The 17,528-nt window shown below is 45.9% G+C and overlaps 2 protein-coding genes across 4 annotated transcripts in view; one reads left to right on the forward strand and one right to left on the reverse strand.

Moving 5' to 3' along the window:
* The window catches only part of LOC118371144 (transmembrane prolyl 4-hydroxylase-like), a 40,617-nt gene that overhangs the window by 14,341 nt on the left and 8,748 nt on the right, over positions 1-17,528 (forward strand). For both annotated transcript variants that reach the window (XM_052481831.1, XM_052481832.1), the window contains exons 3-4: positions 11,091-11,287; positions 11,391-11,481. In XM_052481831.1, the coding sequence (XP_052337791.1) occupies positions 11,091-11,287; positions 11,391-11,481 (288 nt within the window). The remainder of the gene's footprint in view (positions 1-11,090; positions 11,288-11,390; positions 11,482-17,528) is intronic.
* The window catches only part of LOC118381946 (secreted frizzled-related protein 5), a 42,522-nt gene that overhangs the window by 11,485 nt on the left and 13,509 nt on the right, over positions 1-17,528 (reverse strand). For both annotated transcript variants that reach the window (XM_052481834.1, XM_052481833.1), the window contains exon 3: positions 6,853-7,415. In XM_052481834.1, the coding sequence (XP_052337794.1) occupies positions 6,853-7,415 (563 nt within the window). The remainder of the gene's footprint in view (positions 1-6,852; positions 7,416-17,528) is intronic.

Below are 17,528 nucleotides of genomic sequence, written 5' to 3' on the forward strand. Positions count from 1 at the left end.
GAACAGAATGAGCCTGTTAGTCTACTGTCAATGTGGTCATACACTGGGCTGTTCTGAACAGAATGAGCCTGTTAGTCTACTGTCAATGTGGTCATACCCTGGGCTGTTCTGAACAGAATGAGCCTGTTAGTCTACTGTCAATGTGGTCATACCCTGGGCTGTTCTGAACAGAATGAGCCTGTTAGTCTACTGTCAATGTGGTCATACACTGGGCTGTTCTGAACAGAATGAGCCTGTTAGTCTACTGTCAATGTGGTCATACCCTGGGCTGTTCTGAACAGAATGAGCCTGTTAGTCTATTGTCAATGTGGTCATACCCTGGGCTGTTCTGAACAGAATGAGCCTGTTAGTCTACTGTCAATGTGGTCATACCCTGGGCTGTTCTGAACAGAATGAGCCTGTTAGTCTATTGTCAATGTGGTCATACCCTGGGCTGTTCTGAACAGAATGAGCCTGTTAGTCTACTGTCAATGTGGTCATACACTGGGCTGTTCTGAACAGAATGAGCCTGTTAGTCTACTGTCAATGTGGTCATACCCTGGGCTGTTCTGAACAGAATGAGCCTGTTAGTCTATTGTCAATGTGGTCATACCCTGGGCTGTTCTGAACAGAATGAGCCTGTTAGTCTACTGTCAATGTGGTCATACACTGGGCTGTTCTGAACAGAATGAGCCTGTTAGTTTACTGTCAATGTGGTCATACCCTGGGCTGTTCTGAACAGAATGAGCCTGTTAGTCTACTGTCAATGTGGTCATACACTGGGCTGTTCTGAACAGAATGAGCCTGTTCGTCTACTGTCAATGTGGTCATACCCTGGGCTGTTCTGAACAGAATGAGCCTGTTAGTCTACTGTCAATGTGGTCATACCCTGGGCTGTTCTGAACAGAATGAGCCTGTTAGTCTATTGTCAATGTGGTCATACCCTGGGCTGTTCTGAACAGAATGAACCTGTTAGTCTACTGTCAATGTGGTCATACACTGGGCTGTTCTGAACAGAATGAGCCTGTTCGTCTACTGTCAATGTGGTCATACCCTGGGCTGTTCTGAACAGAATGAGCCTGTTAGTCTACTGTCAATGTGGTCATACCCTGGGCTGTTCTGAACAGAATGAGCCTGTTAGTCTACTGTCAATGTGGTCATACACTGGGCTGTTCTGAACAGAATGAGCCTGTTCGTCTACTGTCAATGTGGTCATACCCTGGGCTGTTCTGAACAGAATGAGCCTGTTAGTCTACTGTCAATGTGGTCATACCCTGGGCTGTTCTGAACAGAATGAGCCTGTTAGTCTACTGTCAATGTGGTCATACACTGGGCTGTTCTGAACAGAATGAGCCTGTTGGTCTACTGTCAATGTGGTCATACCCTGGGCTGTTCTGAACAGAATGAGCCTGTTAGTCTACTGTCAATGTGGTCATACCCTGGGCTGTTCTGAACAGAATGAGCCTGTTAGTCTACTGTCAATGTGGTCATACACTGGGCTGTTCTGAACAGAATGAGCCTGTTAGTCTACTGTCAATGTGGTCATACACTGGGCTGTTCTGAACAGAATGAGCCTGTTAGTCTACTGTCAATGTGGTCATACCCTGGGCTGTTCTGAACAGAATGAGCCTGTTAGTCTATTGTCAATGTGGTCATACACTGGGCTGTTCTGAACAGAATGAGCCTGTTAGTCTATTGTCAATGTGGTCATACCCTGGGCTGTTCTGAACAGAATGAGCCTGTTAGTCTACTGTCAATGTGGTCATACACTGGGCTGTTCTGAACAGAATGAGCCTGTTAGTCTACTGTCAATGTGGTCATACACTGGGCTGTTCTGAACAGAATGAGCCTGTTAGTCTACTGTCAATGTGGTCATACCCTGGGCTGTTCTGAACAGAATGAGCCTGTTAGTCTACTGTCAATGTGGTCATACCCTGGGCTGTTCTGAACAGAATGAGCCTGTTAGTCTACTGTCAATGTGGTCATACCCTGGGCTGTTCTGAACAGAATGAGCCTGTTAGTCTACTGTCAATGTGGTCATACCCTGGGCTGTTCTGAACAGAATGAGCCTGTTAGTCTACTGTCAATGTGGTCATACACTGGGCTGTTCTGAACAGAATGAGCCTGTTAGTCTATTGTCAATGTGGTCATACCCTGGGCTGTTCTGAACAGAATGAGCCTGTTAGTCTACTGTCAATGTGGTCATACCCTGGGCTGTTCTGAACAGAATGAGCCTGTTAGTCTACTGTCAATGTGGTCATACCCTGGGCTGTTCTGAACAGAATGAGCCTGTTAGTCTACTGTCAATGTGGTCATACACTGGGCTGTTCTGAACAGAATGAGCATGTTAGTCTATTGTCAATGTGGTCATACCCTGGGCTGTTCTGAACAGAATGAGCCTGTTAGTCTACTGTCAATGTGGTCATACCCTGGGATGTTCTGAACAGAATGAGCCTGTTAGTCTACTGTCAATGTGGTCATACCCTGGGCTGTTCTGAACAGAATGAGCCTGTTAGTCTACTGTCAATGTGGTCATACCCTGGGCTGTTCTGAACAGAATGAGCCTGTTAGTCTACTGTCAATGTGGTCATACCCTGGGATGTTCTGAACAGAATGAGCCTGTTAGTCTACTGTCAATGTGGTCATACCCTGGGCTGTTCTGAACAGAATGAGCCTGTTAGTCTACTGTCAATGTGGTCATACCCTGGGCTGTTCTGAACAGAATGAGCCTGTTAGTCTACTGTCAATGTGGTCATACCCTGGGCTGTTCTGAACAGAATGAGCCTGTTAGTCTATTGTCAATGTGGTCATACCCTGGGCTGTTCTGAACAGAATGAGCCTGTTAGTCTACTGTCAATGTGGTCATACACTGGGCTGTTCTGAACAGAATGAGCCTGTTAGTCTACTGTCAATGTGGTCATACCCTGGGCTGTTCTGAACAGAATGAGCCTGTTAGTCTATTGTCAATGTGGTCATACCCTGGGCTGTTCTGAACAGAATGAGCCTGTTAGTCTACTGTCAATGTGGTCATACACTGGGCTGTTCTGAACAGAATGAGCCTGTTAGTTTACTGTCAATGTGGTCATACCTGGGCTGTTCTGAACAGAATGAGCCTGTTAGTCTACTGTCAATGTGGTCATACACTGGGCTGTTCTGAACAGAATGAGCCTGTTCGTCTACTGTCAATGTGGTCATACCCTGGGCTGTTCTGAACAGAATGAGCCTGTTAGTCTACTGTCAATGTGGTCATACCCTGGGCTGTTCTGAACAGAATGAGCCTGTTAGTCTATTGTCAATGTGGTCATACCCTGGGCTGTTCTGAACAGAATGAACCTGTTAGTCTACTGTCAATGTGGTCATACACTGGGCTGTTCTGAACAGAATGAGCCTGTTCGTCTACTGTCAATGTGGTCATACCCTGGGCTGTTCTGAACAGAATGAGCCTGTTAGTCTACTGTCAATGTGGTCATACCCTGGGCTGTTCTGAACAGAATGAGCCTGTTAGTCTACTGTCAATGTGGTCATACACTGGGCTGTTCTGAACAGAATGAGCCTGTTCGTCTACTGTCAATGTGGTCATACCCTGGGCTGTTCTGAACAGAATGAGCCTGTTAGTCTACTGTCAATGTGGTCATACCCTGGGCTGTTCTGAACAGAATGAGCCTGTTAGTCTACTGTCAATGTGGTCATACACTGGGCTGTTCTGAACAGAATGAGCCTGTTCGTCTACTGTCAATGTGGTCATACCCTGGGCTGTTCTGAACAGAATGAGCCTGTTAGTCTACTGTCAATGTGGTCATACCCTGGGCTGTTCTGAACAGAATGAGCCTGTTAGTCTACTGTCAATGTGGTCATACACTGGGCTGTTCTGAACAGAATGAGCCTGTTAGTCTACTGTCAATGTGGTCATACACTGGGCTGTTCTGAACAGAATGAGCCTGTTAGTCTACTGTCAATGTGGTCATACCCTGGGCTGTTCTGAACAGAATGAGCCTGTTAGTCTATTGTCAATGTGGTCATACACTGGGCTGTTCTGAACAGAATGAGCCTGTTAGTCTATTGTCAATGTGGTCATACCCTGGGCTGTTCTGAACAGAATGAGCCTGTTAGTCTACTGTCAATGTGGTCATACACTGGGCTGTTCTGAACAGAATGAGCCTGTTAGTCTACTGTCAATGTGGTCATACACTGGGCTGTTCTGAACAGAATGAGCCTGTTAGTCTACTGTCAATGTGGTCATACCCTGGGCTGTTCTGAACAGAATGAGCCTGTTAGTCTATTGTCAATGTGGTCATACCCTGGGCTGTTCTGAACAGAATGAGCCTGTTAGTCTACTGTCAATGTGGTCATACCCTGGGCTGTTCTGAACAGAATGAGCCTGTTAGTCTACTGTCAATGTGGTCATACCCTGGGCTGTTCTGAACAGAATGAGCCTGTTAGTCTACTGTCAATGTGGTCATACACTGGGCTGTTCTGAACAGAATGAGCATGTTAGTCTATTGTCAATGTGGTCATACCCTGGGCTGTTCTGAACAGAATGAGCCTGTTAGTCTACTGTCAATGTGGTCATACCCTGGGATGTTCTGAACAGAATGAGCCTGTTAGTCTACTGTCAATGTGGTCATACCCTGGGCTGTTCTGAACAGAATGAGCCTGTTAGTCTACTGTCAATGTGGTCATACCCTGGGCTGTTCTGAACAGAATGAGCCTGTTAGTCTACTGTCAATGTGGTCATACCCTGGGATGTTCTGAACAGAATGAGCCTGTTAGTCTACTGTCAATGTGGTCATACCCTGGGCTGTTCTGAACAGAATGAGCCTGTTAGTCTACTGTCAATGTGGTCATACCCTGGGCTGTTCTGAACAGAATGAGCCTGTTAGTCTACTGTCAATGTGGTCATACACTGGGCTGTTCTGAACAGAATGAGCCTGTTAGTCTACTGTCAATGTGGTCATACCCTGGGCTGTTCTGAACAGAATGAGCCTGTTAGTCTATTGTCAATGTGGTCATACACTGGGCTGTTCTGAACAGAATGAGCCTGTTAGTCTACTGTCAATGTGGTCATACCCTGGGCTGTTCTGAACAGAATGAGCCTGTTAGTCTACTGTCAATGTGGTCATACCCTGGGCTGTTCTGAACAGAATGAGCCTGTTAGTCTACTGTCAATGTGGTCATACCCTGGGCTGTTCTGAACAGAATGAGCCTGTTAGTCTACTGTCAATGTGGTCATACCCTGGGCTGTTCTGAACAGAATGAGCCTGTTAGTCTATTGTCAATGTGGTCATACACTGGGCTGTTCTGAACAGAATGAGCCTGTTAGTCTACTGTCAATGTGGTCATACCCTGGGATGTTCTGAACAGAATGAGCCTGTTAGTCTACTGTCAATGTGGTCATACCCTGGGCTGTTCTGAACAGAATGAGCCTGTTAGTCTATTGTCAATGTGGTCATACCCTGGGCTGTTCTGAACAGAATGAGCCTGTTAGTCTACTGGGAAGAAAACACATACCTGAATGCACTCATGCCTCCTTTCTATGTGCACCAATGTTATCTATTTCCCTGAATTGCCTTGTGAAAGCTTAACACTTTAAGATCATATTTTATAACTTAGCTAGTTATGTTGGTAATAGAACAAGCTTTCAAATGATGCCCAGCTGACCCAGATTGGACCGTTTTTGGATTATGTGAACAACAACAGTAATTGTGATGGTGGGATGCAGGGTTGTGTTGCATACATAACAACTACAAGTGGGCTTGTTCTCGTTCCTCAACTGCACAACTAGGAGAGCACAAAGTACCTTAGAGTTGAAGACTTGTCTTTGAGTCAGAAAAGTGCATGGTGTGGCCACTTAGAGACAACAATTAGTCCTCTCAAACCTTGTCATGTTTCTGTCTTATGTTCCACCTACCTCACATTGTCCAGGAATATTCTCATCGTGTTACTGAATATATCCAGAGTGTTTTCAGATTTCGTTATCAACAAATGCGGCGAAAAGTAGAGTAAAAGTATAATGCACATATAATCAGTCTTGTGTCAGGTGAACTGTCGTGTCCTCAGCTTTAATCTATTTCCCATAATCTCCAAACTGTTCCCTTTCAATTGCTACCATGGTTTTGCTTTTCAGATTTCTTCTGTAAGAAACATTTCAATGTAGCCCCGTCTATATAGGTCAATTCCCACAACTGTAAAGGGTTAAGGGCCCCATTACTAGCCAGATAATGGTAATTTTGCACCCAAAAAAAACAAGTTAGACTGGGTGAAAAATGGACCGGCCCATCTGGCATTTGCCCAAAATGCCAGATAGCCAGTCAGCCACTGAGCACAACTCAAACAAGATGAGGGGCCTTTCATGGCCTGAAGGTTGTGTGAAACCAGGGCCTTTTCTGTGAGGCAAGCCCAGATTAGCATAGCTCCCAGCACCATGTAATCCACTGCTTTGCCCCCCACTCTGGAGCTGTGATTCAGCCCAGAGGAACAGAGAGAGACATGAAGACAGACACATCTCGGTTTCCTCTCAATGTCTGCTTTGTTTTGAAGAGCTTTCCAAAAGATATCATGCTCACTCAGTAGATAAGTGCTTTGTAATATAATCATGATAAAGATCTGGAACCGCCCAGGCCAAAATAATGTAAATGTCACTGTATGCTAAATGACATCAAAAGTTCTACCAGTTATCTAGTCTACACTACACCTTCTCTAAAAGAGACACGTCTCCCCGTCTTTCTCCATCCTCACCAATGTCTATTTAGTGTGCACACATCTCTACACTCTGTTCTCTACAAAGAAATACCTTTGTATTTTCCTACAACACTTTTTCTCATTTCTAAAGACAAGCTAGTAGTTCCAACCTCCCAGCGTCTCTCCCCTCCTTACCTGTCCAGACAGATGGGTGTGAACAGCGAGCAGAGGAAGATGCGGGCATCAGGGTGGCACTCCCGGGCGAGCAGGGGCAGCCAGCTGGCACTCTGCTGGACGGCCTCGCCTGGCGACTCGTGCCCCAGCAGGTTGGGCATCCTCATGGTGGCGTAGCCGATGTTCTGGCAGAGGGCCATGCCCGCCGGGATGGGCACACAGCGGGAGGAGCTCCGGGGCTCCCACTGCCCTTCACTGCTGACGGACAGGATGGTAGCACCAGCTCTAACTTCAGCCACGGCCTCATCCGCAGTCTCCAACCCAGCCCTGACTCTAGAGCCAGCTCCAACCCTGGTCCTGGTAACTGTACCAGCCTCTGGTCCACTCCCAGCTCCAGCCTCCAGCCTGACACTCCAGCCAGGCCCAGCTGGAAGCAGGAGGAGCAGGAGCACGAGGAGAGCAGGAGCACGAGGAGAGGTCCTCTTAGAGATGGTGCAAGGATGAGGTGCAGGAACGGGCATCATCCCGGGAGGAGGAAAGGAAATCCACACAGGAGAGAGTGTCTGGGTGTTTGTGGTGATGGTCTGTATGACAGGGAGGGGATTGGTGTATTTATACTGGGCAGGCGGTGACACGTCACCTCTGTAGGCTTGTCTCTGCATTTGAATAGGAGAGTAGTGGGGGAAGGGATGGGAGTGGGCTAGCAGAGGGTTAGCGATGGGGGGAGGGAGTGGGGTACAGGGGAGTGGGACAGTGCTTGAGATGGGATTAGATATGAAACCCACTCACTTTCATTTGCTCCAATGTGTTTGGAGTGAGTGAATGAGAGAGTGTTCTGTAGTAATGACTGAGTTAAGGATATCAAGGATTGTGTGTGAATGTACAGATAACTGCCAAAATAAAGGAAACATCAACATAAAGTGTCTTAATAGGGTGCTGGGACACCACCAGCCAGAACAGCTAGAATGCACCTTGACATAGACTCTAAGTGTCTGGAACTCTACTGGATATATGTGATGCTGTTCTTCCACCAGAACTCCCATCATTTGGTGTTTTGTTGATGGTGGAAAACGCTGTCTCAGGCGCCGCTCCAGAATCTCCCATAAGTGTTCAATTAGGTTGAGATCTGGTGACTGAGAAGGCCATGGTATATGGTTTACATCGTTTTCATGCTCATCTAACCATTCAGTGACCACTTGTGCCCTGTGGAAGGGGACATTGTCATCCTATGGGGGCGTAGCCAAAATAATGGCCTGCCCAGCATTTGGTCTGCTCAGATGTTAATTGATTAGTTAACTCAGGAACCACACCTGTGTAGAAACACCTGCTTTCAATATACTTTGTATCCCTCATCTACTCAAGTGTTTCCATTATTTTGGCAGTTACCTGTATGCGTGTGTGTGTTCAGGAAGTTATGCTCTCTTGGTGTGTGTGTGTTGTCCTGACTTAGCCTGACTTGCCATTCCGCCCCCACAGCTTGAGATGAGGAAAAGAGTCCCCTCGTGTCACGAACACCTCCTCTCCCCTCTCTTCGGTTGAATGATTCAGTTGTGCAACTGACTAGGTATCCCCTTTCCCTTCCTTTCTCTCTCTATTCAAAGGCAAATGAACCCTTTCTCTTGCTCTCTTTCTGCACTCCTGTCCCCAAGAAGCCCTCCAGTCTGAACTCCCTCTTCAAAGGATCCCCTCCACTTCCCCTTATCTCCCGATCTGACCCCGAGCCTCCTCTCCATCCCATCTCCCATCCCTCTAACCAACGAGTGATTTTTACAGACGAATCAGGAATGCCTGATTTCATGACCTTTTTATGAGGATTACTTGGTACTATTTCTGACATCTGTGTCTGTTGTGTGTTGATTACATCTAAGGGAATGTAATAAACCTATTACTTGGTGTGTGTGAGCGCCCCAGCGTGTGTGTGTGAACATGCATGTGGGAGAGAGAGGTGGTCGGGTTCTCCCACTGTGAGGCTGTGACCTGATTCCTGTCCAGACAAGCAGGTCACTTCCTCCACAGAGAGACAGGGACAGAAAGAGAGAGGCAGAACGGGGGAGGGAGAGAGGGGCCAGACCCAGTCCCCTTCATTCATATCACCCATCTAGCTTAATGACGCATGACTGGACAATAGGGATTAGCCATCAGCCCCCCCTATCTCATCAGCCACAGTACAGTACAGGGTCTGCTGTGGGGAACAAGGTCTATACTGTACAGGCAGGCGTCCATCCGGAAGCCTTTCATTAGGAGAGGAAGGGATGGATAGAGGGGGTGATGGGAAGGCGGGGTGCAGCTAAGGGGTTACCAGGGGGTCCTGGGCACTCATATCAGGAAGCCTTAGACTAACACACAGGTCCAGCCCACTGCTTATAGGTCACCTCTGACGGTCAATGTGTAAATCATGGTTTTATATATACACAGGGTGAGTGTGTTGTGTGGTCTTCTTGCTCTCCCACACACTCTCTATGCATGTGAATGGGTCTGAATGAGAATGATGATACCAACCTCACACAGACATACCAGTACTCCTCCATACTAACTACTATATTTGAGCGACCACCAGTCCGGCTCTCACCCAGGGGAACCACAATACAGCTTCTTTCTCAGTCACCCCCCTGTGGGAGACATTCAATGCCTTGGCTCATTAGCACTGTCAATGGGTCGGCCATACCACAAATAGCTCCCTGTGGGGGTGATGGGGGGCCAGGGAGTTCTCATTATCCTCATATCCACGATCACTAAAGAGTCCCTGTGTACACACACCTGCTCAAACACCACACAGAGAAAGCTATAGCAAACACAACCCAGACAGATGTTGTTTCAGATAAGTTATTTTTTAACAAGTTGTAAAATAATTACTGATTTTTCAGTGCAGTATCCAATCTCTTTGCAGTGCAGAAGGCCTGGGTCGTTTTCTACTGTAACTCTGTAAAGATAAGAACTTGTTTGTCTTCTAAAATGTAAAGTACTGTATACTGGTAGCCCAAGTCTTAATCATCTGTACTCCTCAGCGATCATCATTCTGGTTTCTGACCTCAGCCAATCAGGAATACTAGGCTATTTGTTACATAAATGGAAACCAGTAACATAATCAGTCTTCCATCCATGTCATGATTGGTTCTACTAGATAGAACAGTCATGTGTGACTCATCATTATCAGCAGGGCAACATAAGAGAGAAGTCTGTAGTCATTGATCATGCTGGTCTGATCTCCCAAGGCACTCAGGCCCTTTTGATAAGGAAATCATTGATCATCGACCTGGGCTCACCTGAAGGCTGCTTGTTGTCTGTTGTTATGCTAACATGGACACCACCACTGACTCCAGTATCATTATGTTGAGTCTGGATGGGTGGCATTTGCACATACACTATCTAACTACATTTAGGCTGTCTGATGTCCTAGGCAAGCAAGTGAATGGCTACACAGATAGGACTGGTTTCAGTCCTAGGTAGCTAGTTTACCTAACCAAACCATCAGTCCTAGATAGCTAGTTTACCTAACCAAACCATCAGTCCTAGGTAGCTAGTTTACCTAACCAAACCATCAGTCCTAGATAGCTAGTTTACCTAACCAAACCATCAGTCCTAGGTAGCTAGTTTACCTAACCAAACCATCAGTCCTAGGTAGCTAGTTTACCTAACCAAACCATCAGTCATAGGTAGCTAGTTGACCTAACCAAACCATCAGTCCTAGGTAGCTAGTTTACCTAACCAAACCATCAGTCATAGGTAGCTAGTTGACCTAACCAAACCATCAGTCCTAGCTTGCCATTATAAAAATCAAATTCAACAATGCCAATAATGTTTTCAATTCGACTTCTTTCAAAAGCAGCTCAAACATAGAACATGTAAGAATGAACTATAGCCATTGAATTCTACCGTGCAAATATACCATGCGTTATAGGGAAATAATGCACACTCTAGAACAGTCCTTAGCCGTGGTATATTGGCCATATACCACAAACCCAGAGGTGGCTTACTGCTATTATAGACCTTTTACCAACTTAAGTAGAGCAGTAAAAATAAACGTTTTGTCATACCCGTGATATACGGTCTGATATACCACGGCTGTCAGCCAATCAGCATTCAGGGCTCGAACCACCCAGTTTATAATGACTAATAATGGCCAATAGGAGCACGCCCTGTCTAAACATTAGTGTGGGAAACCCTGGTCACCCTGGCCTATACATTACACTTCTACCCAGAGCATGACGCTGTACAGGTAATCAATGACATATGGGTCCCCCTCTCTCTGTTCCTGTTAGAGATTCCTGGCTTCCTGTCTGAGGAGGAGTGTGGTGTGGTGGTGCAGCTGGCCCAGCTGAAGGGTCTGATGGAGAGCCAGGCCACAGTGCCACCAGAAAACCAGGAGGAGGAACTGCAGCCACTGCTCTCCCTCAGCCCCGAGGAGACCTTCAGCCTGCTAGACCTGGACCAAGACGGACTACTGCAGAGACAGGAAGTGAGAGAGGGGGGGATGAGGGAGGGAGAAGTGGGTGGGTGAGAGGGAGGGATAGAGAGCGGTTGGCAGCTCATTAGTTTGTGGTTGTGTGTTTCTGTCCCAGATCTTGAGCCACTCTCGTTCACGGGACGGGACCTGGCTGAGCCCAGAGAACTTACGACAGATACTCACCGGCCAGGAGGCCAGCCCAGCAGGTACATAGTAGTGTGTGTGTATCTCGCTCTCCGTAGCCATGTATTCAGAACATGCACTGACCAGCTGGCAAGCGTCTTCACTGACATTTTCAACCTTTCCCTGACCCAGTCTGTAATACCAACTTGATTCACGCAGACCATCATAGTCCTTGTGCCCAAGAAGAAGTGATGCAGTCAGTCTCTCCTCAACTCTTAGCCAAGAGAGACTGGCATACATAGTATTTATTATGTTAGCCCTCTTGATTACAATGAAGAGCAAGACATGCCGCTCTGTTCTGGGCCAGCTGCAGTTTAACTAGGTCTTTTTTTAGCAGCACTTAACCACACGGCCTGACAATAATCAAGATCAGACTAAATTAGGGCCTGCAGGACTCGCTTTGTGGAGTGTGGTGTCAAAAAAAGAACAACATCTCATGACAGTTTACATTCTAAGGTAACACCAAGTAATTTAGTCTCCTCAACAGCCACACCATTCGCTACCAGATTCAGCTGAGGTCTAGAGCTTAGGGAATGATTTGTACCAAATACAATGCTCTTAGTTTTAGAGATGTTCAGGACCAGTTTATTATTGCCAACTCATTCCAAAACTGACTGCAACTCCTTGTTAAGGGTTTCAGTGACTTCATTAGCTGTGGTTGCTGACACGTATATGGTTGAATCATCAGGATACATGGACACAGGCTTTGTTTTAATGGCAGTTGCATGTCATTGCTAAAAATAGAAAAGAGTAGAGGGCCTACAGAACTGCCCTGCAGTACACCACCCCCTACAGGTTTGACATTAGAGAATATTCCATTAAAGAAAACCCTCAGTTGTATTAGGTAAATGGCTCTGAATCCACAATATGGCAAAGGTTTAAAAGCTATAAAACATACACGACCGTTCAAAAGTTTGCGGTCACTTAGTAATGTCCTTGTTTTTGAAGGAAAAGCTCAAATAAATGTCCATTAAAATAACATCAAATTGATCAGAAATACAGTACAGTGTAGACATTGTTATTGTTGGAAATGACTGATTTTTAATGGAATATCTACATAGGTGTACAGAGGCCCATTACCAGCAACCATCACTCCTGTGCTCCAATGGCACGTTGTGTTTATAATTTTACAAGGCTAATTGATCATTATAAAACCCTTTTGCAATTATGTTAGCACAGCTAAAAACTGTTGTTCTGATTGAAAAAGCAATAAAACTGGCCTTCTTTAGACTAGTTGAGTATCTGGAGCATCAGCATTTGTGGGTTCGATTACAGGCTCAAAAGGCCAGAAACAAAGAACTTTCTTATGAGCCTCATCAGTCTGTTCTTGTTCTGATAAATTAAGGCTATTCCACGTGAGAAAATGCCAAGAAACTGAAGGTCTGGTACCATGCTGTATACTAATCCCTTCACAGAACAGAGCAAACTGGCTCTAACCAGAATAGAAAGAGTGGGAGGCCCCGGTGCACAACTGAGCAAGAGGACAAGTACATTAGTGTCTAGTTTGAGAAACCGACACTAACACAAGTTCTCAACTGGCAGCTTCATTAAATAGCACCCCGCAAAACACCAGTCTCAACATCAACAGTGGAGGCAACTCTGGGATCCTGGCCTTATAGGCAGAGTTGCAAAGCCATATCTCAGACTGGCCAATAAAAAGAAAAGATTAAGATGGGCAAAAAAACAGACACTGGACAGAGAAACTCCATATTCATAGCACGCAATGATTACATCAAGCTTGTGACTCTACAAACTTGTTAGAAAATAAATGGTTTTCTAATGATCAATTAGCCTTTTAAAAATTATAAACTTGGATTAGCTAACACAACATGCCATTGGAACACCGGATTGATGGTTGCTGATAATAGGCCTCTGTACGCCTATGTAGATATTCCATTAAAACTCTGCCGTTTCCAGCTACAATAGTCATTTACAACATTAACAATGTCTACACTTTATTTCTGATCAATTTGATATTGTTTTAATGGACAAAAAACAATTTCTTTCAAAAACAAGAGACATTTCTAAGTGTCCAGAAACGTTTGAATGGTAGTGTATGCAGTGGGGAGAACATGTATTTGATACACTGACGATTTTGCAGATTTTCCTACTTACAAAGCATGTAGAGGTCTGTAATTTTTATCATAGGTACACTTCAACTGTGAGAGACAGAATCTAAAACAAAAATCCCGAAAATCACATTATGATTAAGTAATGAATTAGTATTTTATTGCATGACATAAGTATTTGACTACCTACCAACCAGTAAGAATTCCGGCTCTCACAGACCTGTTCGTTTTTCTTTAAGAAGTCCTCCTGTTCTCCACTCAGTACCTGTATTAACTGCACCTGTTTGAACTTGTTACCTGTATAAAAGACACATGTCCACACACTCAATCAAACAGACTCCAACCTCTCCACAATGGCCAAGACCAGAGAGCTGTGTAAGGACATCAGGGATAAAATTGTAGACCTGCACAAGGCTGGGATGAGCTACAGGACGATAGGCAAGCAGCTTGGTGAGAAGGCAACAACTGTTGGCGCAATTATTAGAAAATGGAAGAAGTTCAGGATGACGGTCAATCATCCTCGGTCTGGGCTTCCATGCAAGATCTCACCTCGTGGAAAATCAATGATCATGAGGAAGGTGAGGGATCAGCCCAGAACTACACGGCAGGACCTGGTCAATGACCTGAAGAGAGCTGGGACCACAGTCTCAAAGAAAACCATTAATAACACACTACGCCATCATGGATTCAAATCCTGCAGCGCACTCAAGGTCCCCCTGCTCAAGCCAGCGCATGTCCAGGCCCGTCTGAAGTTTGCCAATGACCATCTGGATGATCCAGAGGAGGAATAGGAGATGGTCATGTGGTCTGATGAGACAAAAATAGAGCTTTTTGGTCTAAACTCCACTCGCTGTGTTTGGAGGAAGAAGAAGGATGAGTACAACCCCAAGAACACCATCCCAAGTGTGAAGCATGGACGTGGAAACATCATTCTTTGGGGATGCTTTTCTGAAAAGGGGACAGGACGTCTGCACCGTATTGAGGGGAGGATGGACAATCTCCTTCCCTCAGTAAGAGCATTGAAGATGGGTCGTGGCTGGGTCTTCCAGCATGACAACGACCCGAAACACACAGCCAGGGCAACTATGGAGTGGCTCCGTAAGAGGCATCTCAAGGTCCTGGAGTGGCCTAGCCAGTCTCCAGACCTGAACCCAATAGAAAATCTTTGGAGGGAGCTGAAAGTCCATATTGCCCAGCAACAGCCCGGAGAAGGTCTGTATGGAGGAGTGGGCCAAAATCCCTGCTGCAGAGTGTGCAAACCTGGTCAAGAACTACAGGAAACGTATGATCTCTGAAATTGCAAACAAAGGTTCCTGTACCAAATATTAAGTTCTGCTTTTCTGATGTATAAAATACTTATGTCATGCAATAAAATGCTAATTAATTACTTAAAAATCATACAATGTGATTTTCTGTATTTTTGTTTTAGATTCCGTCACTCACAGTTGAAGTGTACCTATGATAAAAATGACAGACCTCTATATGCTTTGTAAGTAGGATGCCATCTATTTTGTGAAGTGCACCAGTGTCACGGTTTTCATGTGGTGAAGGAGAGTCGGACCAAACTGCAGCGTGTATATTGTGATCCATGTTTAATCACACAACGTAACACGAATCCAAAACACAAACTCTACAAAACAATAAACGTAGTGAAAACCGAAACAGCCTTAACTGGTGCAAACTAACACAGACTAAGGACATCAAGACACTCAGTACAATCACCCACGACAAACTCAAAGAATATGGCTGCCTAAATATGGTTCCCAATCAGAGACAACGATAAGCACCTGCCTCTGATTGAGAACCACTCCAGACAGCCATAGACTTTGCTAGATAACCCCACTAGCTACAATCCCAAATACATACACCCCAAAACCCCAAGACAAAACACACCACAATACAAAAACTCCATGCCACACCCTGGCCTGACCCAATACATGAAGAAAAACACAAAATACTTAGACCAGGGCGTGACAACCAGTCCCTCCTGCAGCAAAGCACCCCCACAGGGTTCTTTTAGCTTGCAAGCCTCACCCTTCTAATGCCATGACATCATTTTCTGGAATTTTCCAAGCTGTTTAAAGGCACAGACCACTTAGTATATGTAAACTTCTGACCCACTGGAATTGTGATGCAGTGAATTATAAGTGAAATAATCTGTCTGTAAACAATTGTTGGAAAAATGTCCTAACCGACTTGCCAAAACTATAGTTTGTTAACAAGAAATTTGTGGAGTGGATGAAAAATGAGTTTTAATGACTCCAACCTAAGTGTTTGTACAATTTCGACTTCAACTGTACATGCATACATACAAATAAAAGTATGTGGACACCCCTTCAAATGAGTTGGACACTGCATTGTTGGAAAAAGACCCGTAAGTAAGTATTTCACTGTAAGTCTACACCTGGTTTGTGTATGTCTTTCCCAAAGCCGATGTACCAGGCTTTCCCTGCCAGTATTATTCAGGGGTGAGTGTTTGTGCGTGCCAAGGGTGTGTGTGACCTGATGCCATTGTGCCAGGCGCCGTTTGCGTTTCCCAGTCCGGATGTGTCCCATCATCTCATTAAAATCTGTGGCCTACCAACCTCCTTCCTTAACATTCCCCCGGATCCCTTGTACTCCTCCTCCCCACACTTATTCGCTCCATCCTCCCCTCCTGCACCCCAGAGCTATTGTTTAGTCTGGGGCGCTGCTTCATAGGGGGACAAGGGGAAAGGGGGCCCGGAGGTTCACTCATTCGAGAGTAATAGAGAGCGAGATAGTTACAGGGAGGGAGTGGAAAAGCAAAAGACAGGAGCTGCAACAGCATACAGAGCTACAGATACAGAGAATGGCTGGGATGAGAAGGACCGGAGAATAGGAGAGAGGAGAATAGGAGGGAGGAGAATAGGAGGGAGGAGAATAGGAGGGAGGAGAGAGGAGAATAGGAGGGAGGAGAATAGGAGGGAGGAGAATAGGAGAGAGGAGAATAGGAGAGAGGAGAATAGGAGAGAGGAGAATAGGAGAGAGGAGAATAGGAGAGAGGAGAATAGGAGAGAGAAGAATAGGAGAGAGGAGAATATGAGGGAGGAGAATAGGAGGGAGGAGAATAGGAGGGAGGAGAATAGGAGAGAGGAGAATAGGAGGGAGGAGAATAGGAGAGAGGAGAATAGGAGAGAGGAGAATAGGAGAATAGGAGAGAGGAGAATAGGAGGGAGGAGAATAGGAGGGAGGAGAGAGGAGGGAGGAGAGAGGAGAATAGGAGGGAGGAGAATAGGAGGGAGGAGAATAGGAGAGAGGAGAATAGGAGGGAGGAGAATAGGAGAGAGGAGAGAGGAGAATAGGAGAATAGGAGAGAGGAGAATAGGAGAGAGGAGAATAGGAGGGAGGAGAATAGGAGGGAGGAGAGAGGAGAGAGGAGAATAGGAGGGAGGAGAATAGGAGGGAGGAGAATAGGAGAGAGGAGAATAGGAGGGAGGAGAATAGGAGAGAGGAGAATAGGAGAGAGGAGAATAGGAGAATAGGAGAGAGGAGAATAGGAGAGAGGAGAATAGGAGAATAGGAGAGAGGAGAATAGGAGAGAGGAGAATAGGAGAGAGGAGAATAGGAGGGAGGAGAGAGGAGAATAGGAGGGAGGAGAATAGGAGGGAGGAGAATAGGAGAGAGGAGAATAGGAGGGAGGAGAATAGGAGAGAGGAGAGAGGAGAATAGGAGAGAGGAGAATAGGAGGGAGGAGAATAGGAGGGAGGAGAGAGGAGAGAGGAGAATAGGAGGGAGGAGAATAGGAGGGAGGAGAATAGGAGAGAGGAGAATAGGAGGGAGGAGAATAGGAGAGAGGAGAATAGGAGAGAGGAGAATAGGAGAATAGGAGAGAGGAGAATAGGAGAGAGGAGAATAGGAGGGAGGAGAGAGGAGAATAGGAGAGAGGAGAATAGGAGGGAGGAGAATAGGAGAGAGGAGAATAGGAGAGAGGAGAATAGGAGGGAGGAGAATAGGAGGGAGGAGAATAGGAGGGAGGAGAA

The sequence above is a fragment of the Oncorhynchus keta genome, chromosome 27 (genome assembly GCF_023373465.1).
Source record: "Oncorhynchus keta strain PuntledgeMale-10-30-2019 chromosome 27, Oket_V2, whole genome shotgun sequence".
In the NCBI taxonomy this organism is placed as follows: Eukaryota; Metazoa; Chordata; class Actinopteri; order Salmoniformes; family Salmonidae; genus Oncorhynchus; species Oncorhynchus keta.